The sequence below is a fragment of the Canis lupus genome, chromosome 14 (assembly GCF_048164855.1).
Source record: "Canis lupus baileyi chromosome 14, mCanLup2.hap1, whole genome shotgun sequence".
Lineage (NCBI taxonomy): Eukaryota > Metazoa > Chordata > Mammalia > Carnivora > Canidae > Canis > Canis lupus.
The window spans coordinates 48,866,615-48,888,442 of record NC_132851.1 but is presented as its reverse complement, the minus strand read 5'-3'; the positions used below and the strand labels follow the sequence as shown (position 1 = coordinate 48,888,442).

The 21,828-nt window shown below is 46.4% G+C and overlaps 1 protein-coding gene across 3 annotated transcripts in view; it reads right to left on the bottom strand.

Annotated features, from left to right (window-relative positions):
* PDGFRA (platelet derived growth factor receptor alpha) overlaps window positions 1-21,828 on the bottom strand; it is a 46,013-nt gene that overhangs the window by 18,073 nt on the left and 6,112 nt on the right. For all 3 annotated transcript variants that reach the window (XM_072775080.1, XM_072775082.1, XM_072775081.1), the window contains exons 2-13: window positions 18,076-18,136; window positions 16,132-16,449; window positions 12,698-12,958; window positions 11,373-11,503; window positions 9,576-9,747; window positions 9,294-9,483; window positions 5,917-6,032; window positions 4,837-4,963; window positions 3,617-3,810; window positions 2,829-2,923; window positions 2,480-2,612; window positions 211-315 (exon numbers count right to left, since the gene is read on the bottom strand). In XM_072775080.1, coding sequence (XP_072631181.1) covers window positions 211-315; window positions 2,480-2,612; window positions 2,829-2,923; window positions 3,617-3,810; window positions 4,837-4,963; window positions 5,917-6,032; window positions 9,294-9,483; window positions 9,576-9,747; window positions 11,373-11,503; window positions 12,698-12,958; window positions 16,132-16,449; window positions 18,076-18,124 — 1,891 coding nt within the window. In that variant the 5' untranslated portion in view covers window positions 18,125-18,136. The remainder of the gene's footprint in view (window positions 1-210; window positions 316-2,479; window positions 2,613-2,828; window positions 2,924-3,616; window positions 3,811-4,836; window positions 4,964-5,916; window positions 6,033-9,293; window positions 9,484-9,575; window positions 9,748-11,372; window positions 11,504-12,697; window positions 12,959-16,131; window positions 16,450-18,075; window positions 18,137-21,828) is intronic.

The following is a 21,828-nucleotide window of genomic DNA, read 5'->3' as shown; positions in this document are numbered from 1 at the left end:
TGTGGTCCTCAACTTGGCATTTACTGGCCGTGTGATTTTGAGCAATTCACTCTACTAACCTCTGTTTTCTTTTTTTATTTGTTTGTTTGTTTTTGTTTTTTAATAATAAATTTATTTTTTATTGGTGTTCAATTTGCCAACATACAGAATAACACCCAGTGCTCATAACCTCTGTTTTCAAAAAAATCCCGGGGGGGTTGGGGCACTTACGTTTCAGCATCTTCACTGCGACTTTCATGACCGGCTGGGAGCGGCTTAATCCATAGGCAGTTCCTTCAACCACTTTCCCAAACGCACCAGATCCCAGGATCCGACCTGTGAGCAATCAGAGCCATTAACACAGGCAGACAGTGGTGTCCCCTTGGTTTTATTGACCACAGCCAGCACTGGCGGGGACACAGCGGGGCTGTTCTCCCAGAATGGAGTAAGCCTAATAACTCCTCCAACTCATCACGTCAAGAACCAGAACTGAGCCCACAGGGAAGGAAATTAGGACAATTGCTTTTGTCAAATATCATTTGCAAGTGGGAAGGAAAACCCTGGCAGGGGTAAGGAGGGTGCATCCCTCCCTGGTGTGAGCTGTCTCCCAGCTCAAGCGCCAGCAGGCTCCCAGGCACTTGCTTCCTGTGGTTCTCACCCCAAACCCCCTGGTTCTCTACCCTTCAGTTCTCCACATGCAAGCAGAGGCATCTTTTGCATCCATAAGTCCTTATCTACTGGAAATGCTTTGGTATTCGAGACATCCCGGATTCCAAGGAGTGATGAAGGGAGCCCCGGGCCGGTGTCCTTGCTGCGCGCTTGTCGGAAGGACCAGCAACACCAAAGGCTAACTGCGCCCTGGGGAGCACACGCTTTGCTCTCAGCTGGAAGCCACAGAAGGAAGTGGAAGCTGTTGACCCCACTTTAGACAGCTCACAATGTCAAAGGGATGCTTCCCAGCATATCAGTCTCACCAGGCCGAGGCAAGCCGGGGAACGACTCAGCTCCTAAGGGGCTAGCGGCCAGCACTGCCTCTGAGTGCATGTGTGCACTGTGGGAAGCTCTACCTGCGAAGGTGCTGCTGCCCTAGCAGCTCAGCACACGGGAGCCCAGAGACACACAAATGCTGCTTAGCCCATTAGGGATTCGCACCCCCCACATCTTCCCACTTTAAGTTCCTCATCCCTTTTTGTAAAATCAGGGGTGGGGGTAAGGGTGGGACTGGTGAGGAGGGTGAGAGATACAAGTAGTTGAAATTGGAAGTAGCTAGGACATCTTGCCAGTTTATGTAACTATTTAAGACCTAACCTTGGAATGAGACAAGTGGATAATTAAACTGGCATCCTGCAAAGGACACACTGTTGGCATATGCCCAGTGACACAACCCCTAGCTCTTTCGTTTGTCTTTTTTAAAAAAATTTTTTTAATTTAAATTCAATTTAGTTAACATATAGCGTATTATTAGCTTCAGAGGTAGAGTTCAGGGATTCATCATTTGCATACGATACCCCGCATTCATTACATCACACACCCTGCTTAATGCCCATCACCCAGTTACCCTGTGCCCCAGCCACCTCTACTCCAGCGACCCTCAGTTTGTTTCCTAGAGTTAAAAGTCTCTGACGGTTTGCCTCCCTCTCTATGTTCGCCTTATTTTATTTTTCCTTCCCTTCCCCTACATTCATCTGTTTTGGGTCTTTGTCCTGTTTTCATTCATTCAGAATGTGATTTTTAAAAAAATTCCTTGGACTCATGTACTGAGTCTCCACCCAAGATTGAAATATTTTAAAAGTTTGTGATAAATTGGCCGGATATTATTTTTACATGTTTTGCTTTGAAAAGTACCTGTATTTTTATATTCTAAATATACGTATTTTAAGAAGCATCTAATACATCCTCAGAATGCACTGGATTAAAATACCATTTGTGGCTGTCGTCATTCGGTTCCTTTTGAGTCACAGAAATTCATCTCATCAATTTGTGTCACTCCCAAAGCAAAGCCATTTCAATGAGTATCTTTGGCAGGACCTCCTCACATTCTCTTCTCTTACAAAATTTTCCTTAACCTTAAAGGAAAGGTTATGGAACGAGATTTTTTTTTTTTAAGATTTTATTTATTTATTTATTTATTTATTTATTTATTTATTTATTTAAGAGAGAGCACAAGGGGGAGAGGGGCAGAGGGACAAGTAGGCTGAGGGCGGAGCCTGACACGTGGCTCGATTCCAGGACCCCAAGATCATGACCGGAGTCGAAATCAGATGTTTAACCGACTAAGCTGCCCAAGCACCCCTGTAACGAGATTTTTTAAAAAAACCATTGCAGTGATGCAATTAACTTCCATTTCAAGACAGAAAAATATTTCTGAAAGCCAATTTCTATTGCCTAGCTCTTAACCAAACACAATCTCAGATCCCTTATTCCTGCACAAGGTTATAAAAAGTTAAGTTATGTACAAATCAAAGGGGAGTCTTGGGAGATCACCCCAGTAGGCGCTTACCAAGCACAAGTCCATCTCTTGGAAACTCCCATCTTGAGTCATAAGGCAGCTGCATCGGGTCCACGTAAATATATTCATGTCCATCAGGGCTGATGGATTCAATGACCCTCCAACGAATTTCATACCTCGGTTTCTATAAATGACCAGGACAGGTAACTGGTGAATTATCAAAGCCCAGACGCACCAAAGCTTGACCCCAGCAAAGTGACCAGACACAGTCGCATCGACACATTCATTCAGCACAGAATTACTGAGCGCCTTCTCTCTGCCCAAGCACTGAACTGGGTTGCTTGCTCTTCTTCTTCTTATTGGCCTCGAAGATTTTTAGTTCTTTGAGGAAAAGACCTACCTGTTTCCAAATGACAACCAGGACGATAAGTGAGATGATCACAATCACCAATAGCACCAGGACTGCAGCTGCCACCGTGAGCTCAGAACGCAGCGCTGAAGGAGAAAGAGGCCTGATGAGGAATTTGCTCAGACATGCAGGAGGCCCAGAAGGCCACGTAGTTGTGTCTGGGCCGGAAATCTCTCACTGCTGGTGGAAAAGCAGCAAGGCTGCCTGGCTTGTTTTAAGGATGGGCAATTCCACCTCTCAATCATCTACATACGCAAAACTACTCCAGCTCTTCCCTTAGAAGAGAAAGGGACAAAACTCAATCAGGGGAATGCAATACTGGCCCTAACGGTGCTGCAACATTAACCTTCTAGACAGAACGTGGACTGGAATGTAAAGATTGATAAAGGAGGTTGAGAGCCACAGGGGTTCAGTTTATTTTGAAAGGTTGCATTTTGTTTATATTACTTTGGGCTTCATTAATTTTTTTTTAAAAAAGCCAGCCTGTCTCGACAGTTGTAAAGAGCAACAAGGCCGAAGATCCTCCTTCCCCATCATCCATCCCCACTCTCACACTAAAGAGACTGAGTAGCTATCCTGTTAGACAAGCAAACTGCCTAGGATGCCTGTGCAAGGTGCAGCTCGGGGTCAGAATCTGAAAGAAAGGGCTCCCACGTGGATGCCCCGAGAAGGCCCTTCAAGAGCATTCAGAGCCAAGTTTCTGCCTCTGGGACCCCATCCGGGACTCAAGGTTCTGCCTGTGAGAGGAAGGGCTTGGCCGATGGCTAGGAGCAACTCACTGGGAGCCACCAGCTTCAGCTCTCGGCTCTCGGCCCCAAGGAGATTCTTGGCCAGACATCGAACGGCGATGGTCTCCTCCACTCTGGTGAAGGTCACCCGGCCCTCCACAGTACTCCTGTCTCGGGGGTGGACCTCCGTGATAATGTTTGAGATATTGTTGGCCAAAATCGCCCAGGAGGTTTCATTATTACATCTGGAGAGAAAGAGGACAGAAATATAGAGCCAGTTATCGGGATAACGGAGGTGAGCGAAGCAGTGAGAATCATCTATGGTGGCAAGCAGTTCTGGCCTTGCCTACATCTTGGGGGTGCTACAGGTTGACTTTCTGTGCATATTAACATTGAAACCTGCTTGTACACACTCCATAGGGCATAACTGTATGTAGATAATTGAAAGTTAACTGTTTATGAAGCAGGCAAGGTAGAAAGAAGTTCAATCAAATATAACTGCCAATGCCAAGCCTTGAACAGATCCGCTTCAAGAATGTTTATCCCAAGTTCCCACCCTTGGAAAAGCCTGGCTCCCTCCTTTTCTCCCCACCTGCACTGTCTGTCGAGAGCCCTTAAGGTGTCACTAGGGTTGGAGTGATCTCCTGGCTGAGTTACGAGACCTAGACTCCAGCTCCTGTCAAGATCCAGGTCTGGTCCTTCAGCCCCAAGAAGGGGAAGGTCTGGGACTCTCAGCCTCTAGGAGAAACAACTGAGGCTTCTGAACACAGGGGTGGAAGCATGAGCGTGTCACTCAAGTGCCCACCAGAGAAGGTTGACAAATGGGGGGTAAAGGAGGACTGGTGAGTTAACTCCCTCCAAACAGCAGGTAGGCAAGTGAGACAAAGGGTCACGTGGGCAATATTGTCATTTATGTTCACATGCCAGTCTCACTACCAAATAAAGCTCACTGTGTAAGAAATATAAGGTCAAGTGGGCCAGGGTAGTGAAAATCCTCTTATAGCTGCAGTCCTTTGAATCTGGCAAGAGCCATGGACCTTCTCTTTGCAACTCTTCATGACCTCACAAGTGCTCATGCACACATACCATGCACGCATGCACAGCAGGCCCGTGTTTAGAACCCTCACCCATAGTTTATGAGACTTTGGCCCCATGAGAATCACAAATACAAAAGAAGGGCCAGCAAAAGAAAGAAAATGCACTTGAAGTTCTTTGTACCAAGGAAGAAACATTCTGACCACGAATGAAAAAGAAAACTCTCGTTTCCGTACTTCTTAATATCCTTGCAAATCATCCATTCGATATCAGGAAGAGGTGTCCCTTCAGCGATGCATCTCACGGTCTGTCCCCCAGTAGAGCCGTGGTGGTCATCGACCAAGTCCAGAATAGACGAGGGAACTGTCAGAGGTGAAAGAAATCAGAACTGAAGGGTCTGTGTCCCAGAACTCCTGTGAACTACAAGCTCAGAACATGTCCACGTAGCATTCGGACCTTCCGAGCAAGTAATCTCCCCAGGAGGGGTCGAGAGCAATTATGTGCATAATAATAATGCTCCAGTTTGGGCAGACCCACTTGGTTAAGAGCATTTTCACAGTTTCAGTGTTTAGGGATTTGTATCCTGTGGTGTTCTAAATCTGGAGCGAGAAAAGCAAAAAGCCCCTGTGGTTATTTGGCTTGAAAGGCAAGGAGGCTCTTAAAATTGTATTGCAGCTTGGGGTTCAACTAATGGATTCAGCTAGAGTATAATCTAAAGCAGCATTTACCAAAGTGCATCTGCGGAATGCGACTAGGTTTTAAAGATTTTTTTTTTAAATCCATGATCAAATAAGTTAGAAATATGCTAATACTTGTATCACACAGATTTACTGTGAGGGTCAAATGGGTCCACCTAACACAGTCCCGGGCGCATGGTGGGTACCCAGGGAACAGGTGCTGGACCTGAATGCAGACAGACTGGGGCACTCGCTCCTGGTAAGGGTAAGGGCCGCTGTCCAAAGCCTATGAGGGAAGCTAAGGAAAAAAGGCCAAAACTTTCTGGAACAACCTAAGGTCATCTGGACCAAAAAACCATCACTTTACTCTTCCAAGAACTGGAGGTGCCAGACTGAGAAGCAGGTGGTGTTGTAACCTAGGAATTCCCCAGAATGCTTCAGAGCAACCTGGAACTTCCCAGAATGATGTGAATTTATTAACAAAGTTCTCCCTGATGCGTGACATCGACACCCACTGCTTCTCCCCATAAAGTGTTGCTTTTCTCTCCAAGCCCTGGGAGAAAAGTGCCAGGCTCTCCTTGGGGGACACTCCTTCACTTCATCACCGAGCTGACATTACCTTTATACTCCCTTACACACCTTGAGTTAAGAGTTCGAAAGTATAGCTCTTGACGTCATCCTCATTTTGAACGACGATAGTGTAATGGCCACTGTCCTCCTCCTTAGCACGGATCAGCTTTAATTTGCTTCGATACCTGAAAAGAACGGGCCTTTGTTTCAGCAAGTCGTAGCCCAAGGGATGCCAATCGTTCAAGCTGTTACCGTGTTCACTTTAAATTTTGTTTTTTTTTTTAATTGTTTTTGTAAAAAGTAGAAACACCTTTTCTTGTCCATACCATCACTTTTTGAGATTTTCAATGCACTTTCTACAAGTTGAAGGTCTGACTTGTAAACATTTAATTCTTTCTTTTTTAAGATTTGATTTATTCATGAGAGACACAGGCAGAGGGAGAAGCAGGCTCCTCACAGGGAGCCCGACGTGGGACTCCATCCCAGGACCCAGGATCACGCCCTGAGCCGAAAGCAGAGGCTCAACCGCTGAGCCCCGCAGGTGTCCCTAAATACTTAATTCTTAAACAGAAGACCAGACATCTCGAGACGAGACAGCTTATGTGGCCAGAACAGCAATGGGTCTAGTAAGGACTGACTTCTGAATGAAAGCAGATACATCTCACCAACCTTCCTTTAAAAAAAAAAATCTTGGTTTTTCCCTTTCTAAAAATACTTGTTTCTCCTAAATATGCACCATTTAGGTGGTTCAGCCAAAGGATGGGACACCATTGTTAGAAAGAATGAAGACACAGTCTACAAACTGACACGGAGAGGTCGCCAGGATGTTAACAATCCTACTTGTTGGTATTTGCTTAAAGAAATTCTGGAAGGTTTCAGAAGAATCTAATGAAACTAATAAAAGTATTTCCTTCCACCTGAGGAGGCAGGGAGATTGGGGTAAACGGTGGCAGGAATCAAGCAAGGCTTCTTACAACACACCCTCTTGATGCTTAAATATTTATAAAGCATAAGATTCCATCACCTATTAAAAAAATAAATCGGGGCACCTGGGTGGCTCGGTCGGTTAAGCATCTGCCCTCAGCTCAGATCATGATCTCAGGGTCCTGGGATCAAGTCCTGCATGGGCTCCCTACTCAGGGGGAAGTCTGCTTCTCCCTCTCCCTCTCCTCCCTGCTCATGATCTCTCTCTTGCTCTTTTTCTCTCTCTCAGTCTCAAATAAATAAGATCTTTTTTAAAAAAATAATAAAATAAATTAGAAAAATCTATTTCTTCATACTTTATTAAATCTCCCCTAAATATTTCTTCCATGGATTATACATGGCATTTGGCTCTGGGTGTTTGTGTGGGTCCACCAATAAGGTATTTGCCCATTTGATTGCCCTTCTTTATTAAAAAAAAAAATCACCATAGCGCCGAAAAGCAATGGGATGGAAGGGAAGAGCTTGGGCGTGACTGCATTTCTCCACGCCTCAGCTTTCTTATATCTCGCGTGGGATAACCAAATGCAATAGCACAGTGTCCTTTTCAGAAATTAACTAAATGAAATTATAAGTGTGAAAGCATTTTGGGTTTTTTGTTTGGTTTTTTTATATTCATTTATTTATTTTTTACTTACAAATTTATTTTTTTTATTGGTGTTCAATTTGCCAACATATAGAATAACACCCAGTGCTCATCCCATCAAGTGCCCCCCTCATTGCCCGTCACCCAGTCACCCCCACCCCCCGCCCACCTCCCCTTCCACCACCCCTGGTTCGTTTCCCAGAGTTAGGAGTCTCTCATGTTCTGTCTCCCTTTCTGATATTTCCCACTCATTTTTTCTCCTTTCCCCTTTATTCCCTTTCACTACTTTTTATATTCCCCAAATGAATGAGACCATTTGTTTGTCCTTCTCCGATTGACTTTTGTGAAAGCATTTTGAAGGCTCAAAAGCACCCTGGAAATGTAGAGTCTTCTAGCCCAACATGCCAGGTATCGGCCCGTGTAATGAGGGGGCAGGGGGCTGCTTTCTCCTCTGCTGCACCACACTGGACGTGCTTCAGGCCCGGGCTTTCTTAGCCAGTCCCCACAGGCACCCTCAGCTACTGGTCACCAAACGACCCTCTGCCATTCATTGTCTACACTTGCTCAGCCAAGAAAACTGGCAGATCCACTAGTTCTAAGCTTCAAGAAGCCACATCCACTTGTCTGTCATATTCATCCTTATGGCCCTGTCCCACAATGGGAACTAGAAGAATCTGTGCTAGAGGAACTCCTGAATCTCCTGCCCAGGCAGCTCTCCAGAACCTCTCAGCTGGCGAGCTTCATCTTGTCATTACTGTTGATTATGGCTTGCGTACGGGGCTCACACAAGCATCCGAAGTGTTAGCTGGGCCAGGATTACCCCATTCCTCTCTGGCCTCACAGCCTGACTGTAAGTTTGGCACTGCCCACCTCTTTGCACACCTTCATCTCGTGTCTTCAGAAAAGCCTTCCAGATTCAGAACCTGACGCCTTTTATACCGCTCTTCTACAGAGACTATAAAATTCCATTTTCTCAGATACTACTTCTCAACTACACACGGGACTTAGTTCAGAAAGAAGCAAGCAAATCCCAAGGTTAAGTGAGCTGATGAGATAGGCTCTGTCCCTCTTTCCTGAAAGCAAGAAGGAGAGGACTGACACATGTCTCTCTGGGACGGTTTCTGATGAGGGCGCAGGCCCGGAGAACTTAGCCGCTCAAGATGCACTCTCTGCTCTGGGATTCTAATCAGAGCTTAAAACTGCAAGAGACCTCAAAATATTATCTGGTCCAATTCCTTACCTTCAAAGGACATATGGTATTATTAACCCCACATTACAGATGAGGAAACTGAGGCCGAGGTGACTTACATCAACCCTAGTTAAGAGATGAGAGCTGCAGATGGTCTCATGAGAGGAAGGGGAACCAAACTATTCATTGTGCATTTTCTCCAAACCACATCCATCTAACCAGATGCTACTCTTCTTTCCTGTGGACGCCTCACGGGGGCAAATGTGTTGTGAATTAAACCAATGAGGTTGTGTTTCACGTAGGCTTATGCGATAATTGCCTTGGAACTGGGGTCACCATACATGTGTACTTGCCATACAGATAGTGGATGTCATGGACTCTATTTAGTCCAAGTGGGTCCAATTTTACTTTCTTTCCTCCACCCCTTCCTGGATGCAGGAAACTGTCTCTCACTGGGAACAGAGCTCTTTAGTTCTTTCTTCTTATTCTATCATGAAATAGTTATCAACATGGTATTACATGGCAACGTTACCATTAAAGGTGCCTGATTTCAAGTATCCCCTGTGTCAGATTGCTCATTTTCTAGATTGATTCTTGGCCTGTGCTGTAAGACATGCATAAACCTCAGTCCACCTAGAGAGACACAGTAAAAAGGAAAGGCACACTTGAGAAGGGTGTCTTTTGTTTTACCTTATTTCCTGAGTCCTTTCTATGTCAGTGGTGATCTCTGTGAGATTTTCAATCAGAGTCAGGTTGTCCTTCAGCCAGGATATCCTGGGAGGTGGGTAGGCCTGCACGTCCACCACGAAATGCTTGACTTCGTGTAGGTCAACAGCTTCCAACTGGCTGAAGTTGGGTTTGATTTCAATGAACCCTTTCTCTGTACGGGGAAGAGTTTCCATTAAGTAATGATGGCCACACAGTGGATCCCGAGCAGCAGGGACGACTGACATTTTAGAAAGCAGAATGTACCATGGACAGAAATGGTGACTTTCTTCATCTCTTTGACTTCCTTGGTGGCCTGGCGGGCAGCACATTCATAATCTCCACTATCTTTCACCGTGGCCTCGGGGACCCTCAGAGTGTACACCAATTTGATGGACGGGACCTTTATTTCCTCCAACATGGTGATGCCTTTGCCTTTCTACAGCAGAAGGGGAGGAAAACCAACTTGAAAAAGCTAGCTCCTAAAAGCAAAAGCTCACATAAACTGTGGACCGTGGGTGGGGAGTAGGTGCCAATATAGGTTCCTAGATTGCAATGTCCCCACCCCCACCCCAGGGGCTGTTGATAATGCATGCACAGGATAGAGGCTAATGGGAAATCTCTGTACTGGCCACTCAATTTCTCTACGAACCTAGAAGTGCTCTTAAAAAAAAAAAAAATCTGGGGGAAGCCTGGGTGGTTCTGTGGTTTAGCGCCACCTTCAGCCCAGGGAGTGATCCTAGAGACCCAGGATCAAGTCCCACATCAGGCTCCCTGCGTGGAGCCTGCTTCTCCCTCTGCCTGTGTCTCTGCCTCTCTCTGTGTGTCTCTCATGAATAAATAAATAAAATCTTTAAAATAAATTTTTAAAAAATCTAATTTAAAAAAAAAGTTTAAGCTAACTCCTTAGAAAATCATGTTTTAAAAGGATATTTGATGACATAATAAGGTGCTTGTGCTATACTGCCAAAGGAAAAAGGATGTGACAAAGTACTATTTAAAAGTATGATACCTATTAGCGGTCACATTTATTTTGTATACAAAGTGTTGAAAGAATTTATCTTCCTGAAATATTAACGGTGATGTCCTAGGAAGTGACTTTTCCTCTGTTTCTTTACATTTGATAACATTAGGACAATAAACCTGCATTATTTTTGTCATCTGATGGAAACTTTGTTTTATAAAACAATACTTTGATTATATATTTTGGGGGCCAAATAGCATATACTGTGGTTTGGGGGGAAAATGTCTATCTCCAATAAATGAGAAGAAATGTTTATGTTTTAAGGCTTAAGGGCAATCAAATATGAACAGTAAGACCAAACTGCCTCATATTTCAGGGAAGATGTACACACGTCGGACTATGAATGTCTCTTCAATGCATGAGGTCTATAAGGTCATGTGTGAAGATGCCCAACCTCCAATCAATGCCCCTGAGAGAAACGAAGAGGGGCACCAAGAGCACAGGGGAGAAAAATGGATAAAAGGAAAGAAGCTATCAGATGCCAACAAAGAGCAGGGAGCAGAAATTTGCAAAATAGGAATGAAAGGAAAAAATTAGAAATATATATATATATATTTTTTTTAAAGACCATATGTACAAAACCTTTCTATTTCTTTCCGACTTCTGAAAAAGAAGGCTCAGTGTTCAAGCTTTAGACATTCTTTTTTTAAAAAAATTTTTTTTGAAGATTTTATTTATTCATAAGAGACACAGAGAGAGAGGCAGAGACACAGGCAGAGGGAGAAGCAGGCTCCATGCAGGGATCCCAATGCAGGACTCGATCCCGGGGCTCCAGGATCACACCCTGGGCTGAAGGTGGCGCTAAACCGCTGAGCCACCTGGGCTGCCCAAGCTTTAGACATTCTGAAGGTCCTGGTCCAGCTAGCCTCTCAACCTCTCCCATTGCCCAAAGAGCCATAAAGTCATCTAGGCAAATGGGCTCACTGCAGAGACGGGGAGCTGAGCTCTGGAGCAACTTGGTGTCACGCCCTGTCAGTGACAGATCTTTTGAGCCCTGCTGTGCTCCGCTCCATGCCACCAGGAGCCTTGAAGGTACCTACCACCTCTCCAGGGTAGGTCCATTGAAGGTCCACCACCTCGTTGTTAAAGACGGCGCAGGTGACCACAATCGTCTCCCCTGACTTATACACAGTTTTAAGAGCTTCCATTTCTAGATCAAGTTCTGACGTTGCTATTTGAAAGAAGAAAAACACAAAGGCCTCAATATCTATAGTATAGTTAGAACCTTATAGGGTTTGGGTTTGCTTTCTTTTTTAAAACGCTAAAAAATATATATTTTTTAAGTTTTTTGTTTGTTTTGTTTTGATGAGGGGGCAGATGGAGAGAGAGAAAAATCTTAAGCCCCGATACAGGGCTCAATCTCACAACCCTGAGATCACGGCCTGAGCCAAGAGCGAGATGTTTCACCAACTGAGCCACCACGCTGCCCCACAGAAAAATAATCTTCAAACCACTGTGATCAAGACAAAATTTGTAAAGTCTCAGAAACTGTGATTTTGTGTTGGCATACATAATTTAGCACATAGTTCTAAAATAGCACACACACACACAAATATCTACACACAAAACGGCAACAATGGTGAAACTAACTTCCAGTTCAACAGAACACCACATTCCTGAGCATGTGGGTTAATGATGGCTCGCCTCCTGTAATCACCTTTATGGATGGATTTATTCATTTAATTAACCAAACTTTACTGAGCAGCACTGCTCTGGGCACTCTGCTGCTACCCTCCTATTTCTCTCCTTCTCTCTCCCACCTCTTACCCAGCTATTCTCAGCGCTTTTCTAGAACCGAGCACAGTGCTGGCACAAAAGAAGCCCTTACCAAGTGTTCAGTGGCATTCTGAGGCTGCCTACCTGCCCGTGAGTGTTTAGTAAGTCTGCTGACCCAAACATGTATTATACTTTCCCATTCCCGTTAGCCACTCACATCAAAGGAAGGACTATAACAAGCTGTTCTCAAAATCAAAATCACTTTTCTTAAGTTACTAAAGTTAATTGAGGCATCCAACCCCCACAGGTGTGTGTTTGTCTTCAGGGCCTCTGTAGTCAGGAATGTGGGTACAACAGTAAGAGGCTTATATGCAAGAAACGAATTCCTTACAGTATTTCGAAGTCCACTGATGAAATATGAAATCTTACAGGGGTAAAGAAGCATTTGCCTTTAGTAATGCTAAGCTTAGTGTTTTTAAAGCCACAGAGGGCAGCCTAACATTGTATGGTAAAGGTGAGGTCCTAAATCCCCAAATATTCAGAGTCTCCCTATCACCAGGGGCGAGGATTTAAAAAAAAAAATTCTATGTACATCTAATTCTTTTGCCTTTAAATCTTACTTAAAGAAGGAGAGAGAAGGCAAAAGTACCTTTTAAAGCATAAACATTAAATGGGATGGTCTGGAACTTCTTGCCCCTGACAGTGGCTTCGCAGATATACGGCCCAACGCTGAAGGTCCCATTAAAGCCCTGTCTGCTGTCATAGGACGCATGTACCACCCCATCATTGCTGAGTAAGGTGACCGGAGTCTCAGGATCAGTTGTACGACAAGGTATGATGGCAGAGTCATCATCCTCCACGATGACTAAATAATCTGTCATTCCTAGAGGTACGAAGGCGACATCCGGGTCTGTGGTTTAGAAAAGAAAAACACATTATGCATTGATTTCACCTTTACACATATATTCAGAAAGAGCATCGCACGGGCATTAATCATATTAGGCATGAATGATACCCTCACATATACCCAGAATTGTCACCATGCTGACATTAATCTTTGTAAGCACTAGAAGGCTATTTTAAGGTATGAACAACACCAAAATGCCTGTACCCTAGTAAAAAAAAAGACGAGTGATGAATATAAGTATCAGCCAGAGACTGATATCAAAATTTAAGCACTACTAAAAAACATGATCAATAATCAAATCTTTTCAAAACATAACATTTTCATAATTTCAAAAATTCCTATTGCCTAGAGTCCATATTACTGAAAAGTAGTACAGAAACCTATTAAAAAATAATCTGTCAAGTAATAAATAGAATTACAAAGTTCCATAGCCTGAGAATTTTGTTTCCAAAAGAAAGCCAGCTATGGAAGCTACCACAGTAAGGAGTATTGACAGTCTCAAGCAGGGGGTCCCTGGGTGGCTCAGCGGTTTAGCGCCTGCCTTCGGCCCAGGGCATGATCCTGGAGTCCCGGGATCGAGTCCCAGGTCAGGCTCCCTGCATGGAGCCTGCTTCTCCCTCTGCCTGTGTGTCTGCCTCTCTCTCCCTCTCTCTCCCCCTCTCTCTGTGTATCTCATGAATAAATAAATGAAATCTTTCAAAAAAAAAAAGAGAGAGGAGAGAGTCTGAAGCAGTTCCCAAAGGGCCCCTTACTCTCCATGGCTACAAATAAAAAGATCTCTGACAGCAGTGCAGAGCCTACTCCGATGATGCTTGTGCTGGGAAAAGAGGAAGAACAAGAATTTTTGACAGTCTCAAGACAATCAAAACACCAGACCTCATATACCTTTAACAAGCCCATATTCCTACCGTTCTCTTCAAAGCGGGAGGCATTTATGTATGAACAAAGCTGGAGTGACACCCTAAATGCCTCCCCTTTTTTAAAAAAAAAAAAATCTTGTATTGTTAGGAAAGAGGTTTCAGATAGATAAGAATGTCATGAGAGAATGAAGAGGGTCTAGATCCCCGGCGCACCCACAGTTACAGAGGACAAGAAGAGTGGCTGATTTACAAATATTTACAAGGAAAAGGCAGAAAGATAGGAAGACATGCTTCAGAGACCCCCTTACCTCGCCGCTGCCAAAACAGGATGGCAAGCGTTATCAGGAGGTCTGTGCTTGTTTGTGTTAAGCCAAGTACTCTAGCTATAGCCCTTTTCCATTTATGCACGAAGATTGCCATTACTTGAATTTGTGTTCAGAGTTCCAAATCCTTGGACTCTGTTGGTAAAGATTTGGGCAAACAAAGCTACGAATTCACTTCAGGCTAAAATATAGTTTGATATCTGTCACACATCGGCCAGGGCTTCCTTTAACATGCAAGTCGTCCCTACCATTAAGCACTATCTCTGCAATGTTTAAATAACTTCATGGCCCTTCGTTAAACAAGGGTCCTCGGTAGAAACCAATGTACACAGATATAGATAAATACAGATATACATGGATACACACAGAGATGATATGGATTTATTTATTTTTTAAGTGTTTTTTTTTAAGATTTTATTTATTTATTCATAAAGGCACAGAGAGAGGCAGAGACACAGGCAGAGGGAGAAGCAGGCTCCATGCAGGGAGCCTGACGTGGGACTCGATCCCGGGTCTCCAGGATCACGCCCCGGGCCACAGGCGGCGCTAAACCACTGTGCCACTGGGGCTGCCCAGAGATGATATGGATTTAGATACAAAGAGAGACAGGGACGCCTGGGTGGCTCAGCGGTTGAGCACCTGCCTTCGGCCCAGGGCGTGATCCTGGAGCACTGGGATTGAGTCCCACATCAGGCTCCCTGCATGGAGCCTGCTTCTCCCTCTGCCTGTGTCTCTGCCTCTCTCTCTCTCTCTCTGTGTCTCTCATGAATAAATAAATAAAATCTAAAAAAAAAAATAGAGACAGATATAGACAAAGATACAGATTCAGATATAGATATAGGTACAGATGTAGACTTAGATCATTGCAAGGAGTGCGCAGGGAATGCTCGGTGGGTGCTACACCAAATGAACCCCAAGCTGGTGGCTAAGCCTAGCTGACTAGCTGAGCTGCCGGGAGAAAGCACCACACCGTCCTCTCCTCTAGGGGCAGGTTCTGAAATCCATCACCCCCCAAGGCCACACCCTCCAGAGGTGCCACCAGCCAAGGACTGTGTGACACTGGGGCTCCTTAGGCAGCAGGACTCCCAGACCTCCTTGACACAGAGCTCTAGGACTCATCTACTCCACCTTCTATCCCTCCCTCCTCCATTCAAGGTCACACTGACAATCCAGGCAGCCAGTGCTCCCAGGTTCCGCTGGATCCCTGCCCACGTCCTCTCACAGGCTTGCCCCCGCAATCAAACCCTGGTGTGCTTCATCCTATCTTACTCCTATCTTGGCATCTGCTTCCCACACAGTACGGAACTTGCCCCCAAATTTTAATTAAAAAGAAAAAAAGCCCCCTAATTAATCAAGAATACATATTTCATGCCATCTGAAGAAGAGTATGGTTATTTGGGAACCTATTAAGATAAACTATAAGCAGCTCCCAGATAGGACCTACCTAATTAATTTTTCGGGTCCCCAACACTTAGCATAGTGCCTGACACAAATAAGCAAACAGCAAATACTCGTCAAACTTGGCTGAACTGAACAGAAATTAGTACATTCCAGAGCTTCTGCACAATGCCAATAAAACGTGCCATGATAAAAATGATTTCTAAGGGGCACCCGGGGGGCTCAGTGGTTGAGCATCTGCCTTCGGCCCAGGGGTCCCAGGATCGAGTCCCACATTGGGTTCCCTGCGTGGAGCCTGCTTCTCCCTCTGCCTGTGTCCCTGCCTCTGTGTGTGTGTGTGTGTGTGTGTGTGTGTGTATCTCATGAGTAAATAAATAAAATCTTTAAAAAAAAATAACACAGCTCCAAAACGTTACCAATACATAGGTCTTGCTAATGGGATCCCAGGCGACCTCGATTTACTGTTGGGCCCTCTCTTATATTTCTCACATTTTCTCCAATACACGCGTCTTACTTTTACATTCCTCCAAACGGTAACAGAGTCGACGGGAGAGGGGGTACAATCAGCTTGGGCCAGGGGACCCCCCCAGCTCACCTGGCACATAGATGTAGATGTGCCTGCCTTCGATCTCGTTTTCGTCTGTCTGAGTGTGGTTGTAATAGCAAGTGTACAGCCCCGTGTGCGCCGCCGACGCGTTGACCACTTCCAGCACGGTCACAAAAAGGCCACTGTTGTTCTCCTCATTTCTGATCTCCACATTGGGGTTCTCTTCTTCAGACGTGGGGTAATGCCAACTCACTTCACTCTCCCCAAAGCATCTCAGAGAAAAGGATGAATTCAGCTGCACGACCTTTTCATTTTCATTTGGAAGGATCGAGGGTAATGAAAGCTGGCAGAGGATTAGGCTGGGCCCTGGAAAAAGAAACACGCTCTGAATAGGGTGCAGCCAGAAAGGACAGTCTCACCCAGCGAGCCGAGAGAGGCAGCAGCAGCAGCTTACGTGAACAATGACCGTTTTTGCGCAAAAATCCGTTGGCCTGGATGCCCGTGAAAGGCCCCCCATTGTAACAGGGGCTGCATCTGCTGAGAGCAGCAAATGTTCCAAAGGCCTCAAAAACCCCCCCACCCCCCAAGCCCCGAGAGTCACCCCTCCCAACACTCAGATGGAGAGAAGACGCCTGATTCCATCCAATTCCATGTTTCAGACTCTCATGTGTGACCATCAGATATCCCAAGAGGGCACAGACGCGAGCGCATGTGGGTTCTTTATTGCCCACATTCTCTGCCGATGCCTCCCGCAGTAAGAGATGGGATGAGAACGGGGGCGGGGAGACTGAATGAAGCACAGAGCAGACTGGTGCCCAAGAATCGCATCTTTTCCATTTCTTGCAACACCGCGGCATGCCTTCTCTCTCCTGGCTTCCCAGAAACCAAAGCAGGATGATAATGGATTTTAATTTCATTTAATTTCTTTATTTATTTTTAAGTAGGCTCCCTACCCAGCGTGGGGCTTGAACTCATGACCCTGAGATTAAGAGTCGTGTGCTCTACCGCCTGGGCTGGCCGAGTGTCCCTGGATTTTAATTTTAAAAGTAAGAATGCCTTAAAGCCCCAGAGTGAAGCCTCCAGGATCATCTTAGAAACTAAAATTTCAGTCCAGCTTTCCCTGCCTGTAAAAGCGACAAAAGAGATATATTATAACTTAATTTTTAATCCAGGGTCTCTAATCTCCTTTGGAGCCCAACGTGGGAATCCCAGCCCACTTTACCATGCACCCGCTACGACTCCTGCAGCTGAAGGCCAAAGTCCTAAGTGTGTCTGGTCACTAAGCTCCTGCAGGCAGGACAGACTTGGTGGACTTTGGAACTACCAAACCACTGCCCTTGCTGACATGCCCATAAAAGTAAGCCCTAACAGACCTAAGTCAGCTCCTCAAACCAGAAAACCACGGGGTTCTTGGGGAGCATCTGAGACATATAAACATCTGGATGAAAACTCAAAAATACCAATAAATATTTCCACAAATGGTCCAAGTAGTATCCTCCTGGTAGAAAAACACTAGTAAGATTACCCAAGAGTCAAATCAACTAGATTCCAAGGGAAAAGGTGGCTGTAGGGTTTTCCAGCAATTTAAGCATCTTCCACTTAAGACAGCTATGATTCCCGGGACATGAATTTTTTCCACCGTTTATTTCCTTCGAACACTCTCGAATGTCTCTGGAAATCCATGTCCCGGGAAAAAGAAAAGAGCGATGGGTAAACTTTGGCTATTATTCCTACCACATTTCAGTGCCAGGATTACACATACACTAAAAATGCCGCTGGTGAGCATTCTTCTTCGAGTCGGAATTAGTGCCAAAGGGCAAAGGGAACGGAAGGTCTGTGGTCATTCTAGATAACTTCTCAGTTTTCCGACTTCCTCTCACTCCTTTAGACTGTGTTTGCAGAGTACAGGGAACACACACCGGAGCACAGAACTGTTCTAGAAGGCAAGGCTTCCCCCAGAAGAGTGAACTCAGAGGGTATTGGGATCCATACCTGCGAGGAGACAGCCTAAGATCAGGAGTGCCAGAAGGGAAGTCCCCATAGTTCCGGAAAACTGGAAAAATCAAAAGTCAAACAGAAGCGATGTTAGCCAATAAAGCAACAGGTGAGCCTCATTCTTCTCGTGCTTCGCGATACGGAAAATGTTAACAGCATCATTTCAGTCAAAAACACCTCGGTTGAAGATTTAGGGTTCAAGCAATAAGATACCTCAAAAAAAGAATCCCGGAGCCCAATGGGACCCCAAGATCCTGACCAGAGCCATGTGAGGCTGAAACCCTCTTGGATTGCATGCAGCTTTCCAATTCCAAAAAGTCTGGCTTTCATGGTCTCAGGAGGCATCCAAGAGTACAAGAGAACCGTTACCTTTTAAACCATTTGAAATTAAGAACGTGAAAAACAAGCATGCGTCTTTACTTATTCAACTGGAGCTGTTTTCACCCCAAAACAGGTTGTCATTTGCTTTGTGTTTCACCACACAGAGAGCACACCAAGTTCACATCCTCCACGACCTTTGGCGAAGACGCTTGGGCTACAACAAATAGCTTCATTTTTTTTTTTTTTCACCATCTCTTGATTTTATTTAGTGACCTTAAGCCATTCTGATCTGGAGTTTCTGAAAGTCCCACCAAGCACTGTCACTTAGGGGCAAGTCACTCTTGCAAATGTACGGCAGGCTGGGCCTGGGCCCGCTGCACCCACGGCTGCGCTGGGCAGGGCCCGGGGAGCCCAGGGCACGGCCGTGGACAGAGCAGCAGAGAACAAAGCAGGGGGAGGACACTGGGAGGAAAGTGGGCCTGCAGGTCCGTGGTCCCAGGGACGCCCTAGGCCACCCGGGGGGTCTAGTAGAGACCTGGAGAAACCGAGTCTTCCACTCCACTCTCCTGCCACAAAATCTGAAGATGGGCAGAGAGTTGGGGAGAGAGACCAAAACCCAAACCGAGTGTCCTGAGACACAAACAGGGTGCATACAGGCGGACCCAAGGAGCCTCCAGGGCGAAGCCACGAAACAGTCTGTTCTGGTCAATCCTCTGAAAAGGCCCCTTCAGTCAACGCGATCTCACTGAAGTCAATGAAAGACCCGCGCACCGGCTTGCAGGTGTGGACGCTGCTAAGCACCCCAGTTTTATTGGCTTGCAGGGGTGCAAGCTTTAGGATACCCCATAAAAAAAATCACCTAAGCCTCGGCCCCGGGATGCCCTGGGTCCCTGACATACTCAAAACCTTCACGCATGCAAGCGAAGAAATCCGTGGATTTCACTGGTTTCACCACTAGCTTTGGAAACTAAGATGTGCGTTCGTGAGTCCTGAGTACATTGGCCTAAAACACACCAAGAAAACGCAACAAAAAAGTGTGTGTGTGCCCGTGTTCCGCCCCTGGTGGTGCATTTTTGCTTTAAGGTGGCAAGTTGGCCCATATGCACGAATCGGATTCCTGCTTCCTTGAATTCTAGTAAGAAAAAGGGAGGAGGAAGAAAGAGAGGAAGGCACAATGCGGGGCCCCAGGGAGGCGCGCGGGTTGGGCAAGGGGGAGATCATGGTAATTCTGTTTTCTCCAAGGCAGGGATGAGAAACCAGTGTGAACTAACAGGCCAAAGTTTTCCCCATGGATCCCGCGTCTGTTCCCCAACACCCCGAGACATAGCTGATCTGGGGCAGTGCCAGCGAGGCTCAGAGACGTTTAGCAAGTCACCCAAGTCACACAGCAGGCGAGGAAGCCAGAATTCTGACACGAAGTCTGTGTGATGCAAAAGCCATGCTCCCTCCAGCTCACCATATGGTCCCCCTCAAGGGGAGGTCAGGGCCTCAGCCTTGCGTGCCCCCTCCCTCCCCCGCCCTGCACTATTTCCTAATGCAAATGGGGCCCCCCGCTGCCCTTCTCTGCTCACCACCGGGAGAGAGGAGTACAATGGCAGTGCTGTGAACCCAAATGCAATTTGCACAATGCTGGCTCGCCAGGGCTTCTGAGGCTCCTGGCATGTGCCCCCGGGGCGGGGAGAGAGTGTGGGGTGAGGGGGGGGTGTTGCAGGGTTTCCTCACTGCTGTGGCGACGGGCACAGCGGGCCCCAGGCCTGATTTACCACAATTAGCAGTAACGGCCTGTGTGTTTGTACATATAAATATCAGCCTCCCACTGATAATCCACTTAGCCAACTTCAAAGGAGCCCTCCAGAGCCAGCTTGATGTCTTGGGTTTTTATCACATTTATATCCTGTATTTCTTCAGCGGGGCTTGCCAACGATGCATCTTTAAAGCATTCCCGAGCTTTAAGAGAAGGGCTCGGCTGCTTTTACAGGGCAGGCTCTGAGGAGCGCTCTGCCCTGGGCCAGCCCCGCCAGATTTCCTTCTGTGCGCGCAGATACGGGGGACCTGCTGCCAGGGAGGATTATTTACTGACACACAAAGTGGGCAACGAAAACAGGGCCTCAGAGCCAGCGATAATGATGCGGAGACTGCGAATCAGCATGTGTTTGCCTGAGATGTCCAGCTCCCTTCTCTGATAAGGGGAGTTCCCTGGCTGGAAACCGAGGTGCGCTGGCGAGGTCTCCTGTCCCTACTCGGACATGTACTCGGGACAATGTACTCGGGAATCATCACACAACAGGGGAGGAGGGAAGCCCCCCCGGCCCGTTGGCCACGTCATGGGGATCTCGAGGAGCCCCGGCTTCTCTGGGGGGCTTCTCTGCTCGGGGGTCATAACCGCTCATCCTTACTCGGTAGCCCCCATCCCAAAAGTCAGATGTGCAAACCTGTAACAGAGGTTACAGGTTCAGGGCCACCCTGCACGCCATGAGCCCGCATGAGCGAATCACTCTGCAAGGAGAGCAACGGACATCATCCAAATCGGTTTTCTTTTTTTTTTTTTTAAATCATGATCGTGTCCTCTCGTGCCAGCGACAAGCTGGTTTTCAGCCTCAGTCCCCAAGACCACAACGCAAAAAGCAAAAAACGCGGCAACAGAGTTAGAGAAACAATCAGGGGGCAGCCCCGGTGGCTCAGCGGTTTAGCGCCGCCTTCGGCCCAGGGTGTGATCCTGGGGACCCGGGATCGAGTCCCAGGTTGGTTTCCCTGCGTGGAGCCTGCTTCTCTCTCTCTGCCTGTGTCTCTGCCTCTCTCTCTCTTTCTCTCTGTGTCTATCATGAATAAATAAATAAAATCTTAAAAAAAAAAAACAATCAGGAAAAAGATATCTGCCACATTCACTCCCAGGCAAGTGACCTGGGCATTTTCTTGGCTTTTTCATCCCTTCTCTCCAAAGTATGATGGAAATCGCTTTGGAAGAGGCTCATGCCCTATGGGACGCTTAGTCCATCTCTCTGAACCTCCAGTTCTTCTAGAAAGGAGGACTAATAACGCCTGACTCCCTGGCTCGCCTCACCGCATTGTTATAAAGACTGCGTTACAGTTGAGTCCAAAGTGTTTTGGAAACCGCAGCCACTGGTTTTCAGATGGACTCTCTCCCTGCAGACTCTAAGATGTTTTACGAAGGTTTTATTTACTTGAGAGAGAAAGAGAAGGGGGGGGGGAGAGCAGAGGGAGGAGGAGAGAGAATCCCAAGCAGACCCTGTGCTCAGCAGGGAGCCCGCTGCAGGGCTCGATCTCCCAACCCCGAGATCATGATCTGAGCCGAAATCAAGAGTCCGACGGTCAACTCACTGAGCCACCCAGGCGCCCCCCCCTGAGACGTTTCGGATGACGGGGATGTCAGAGTAACTTCTTCAACTACTTCTTATCGAGAAAGTCAAG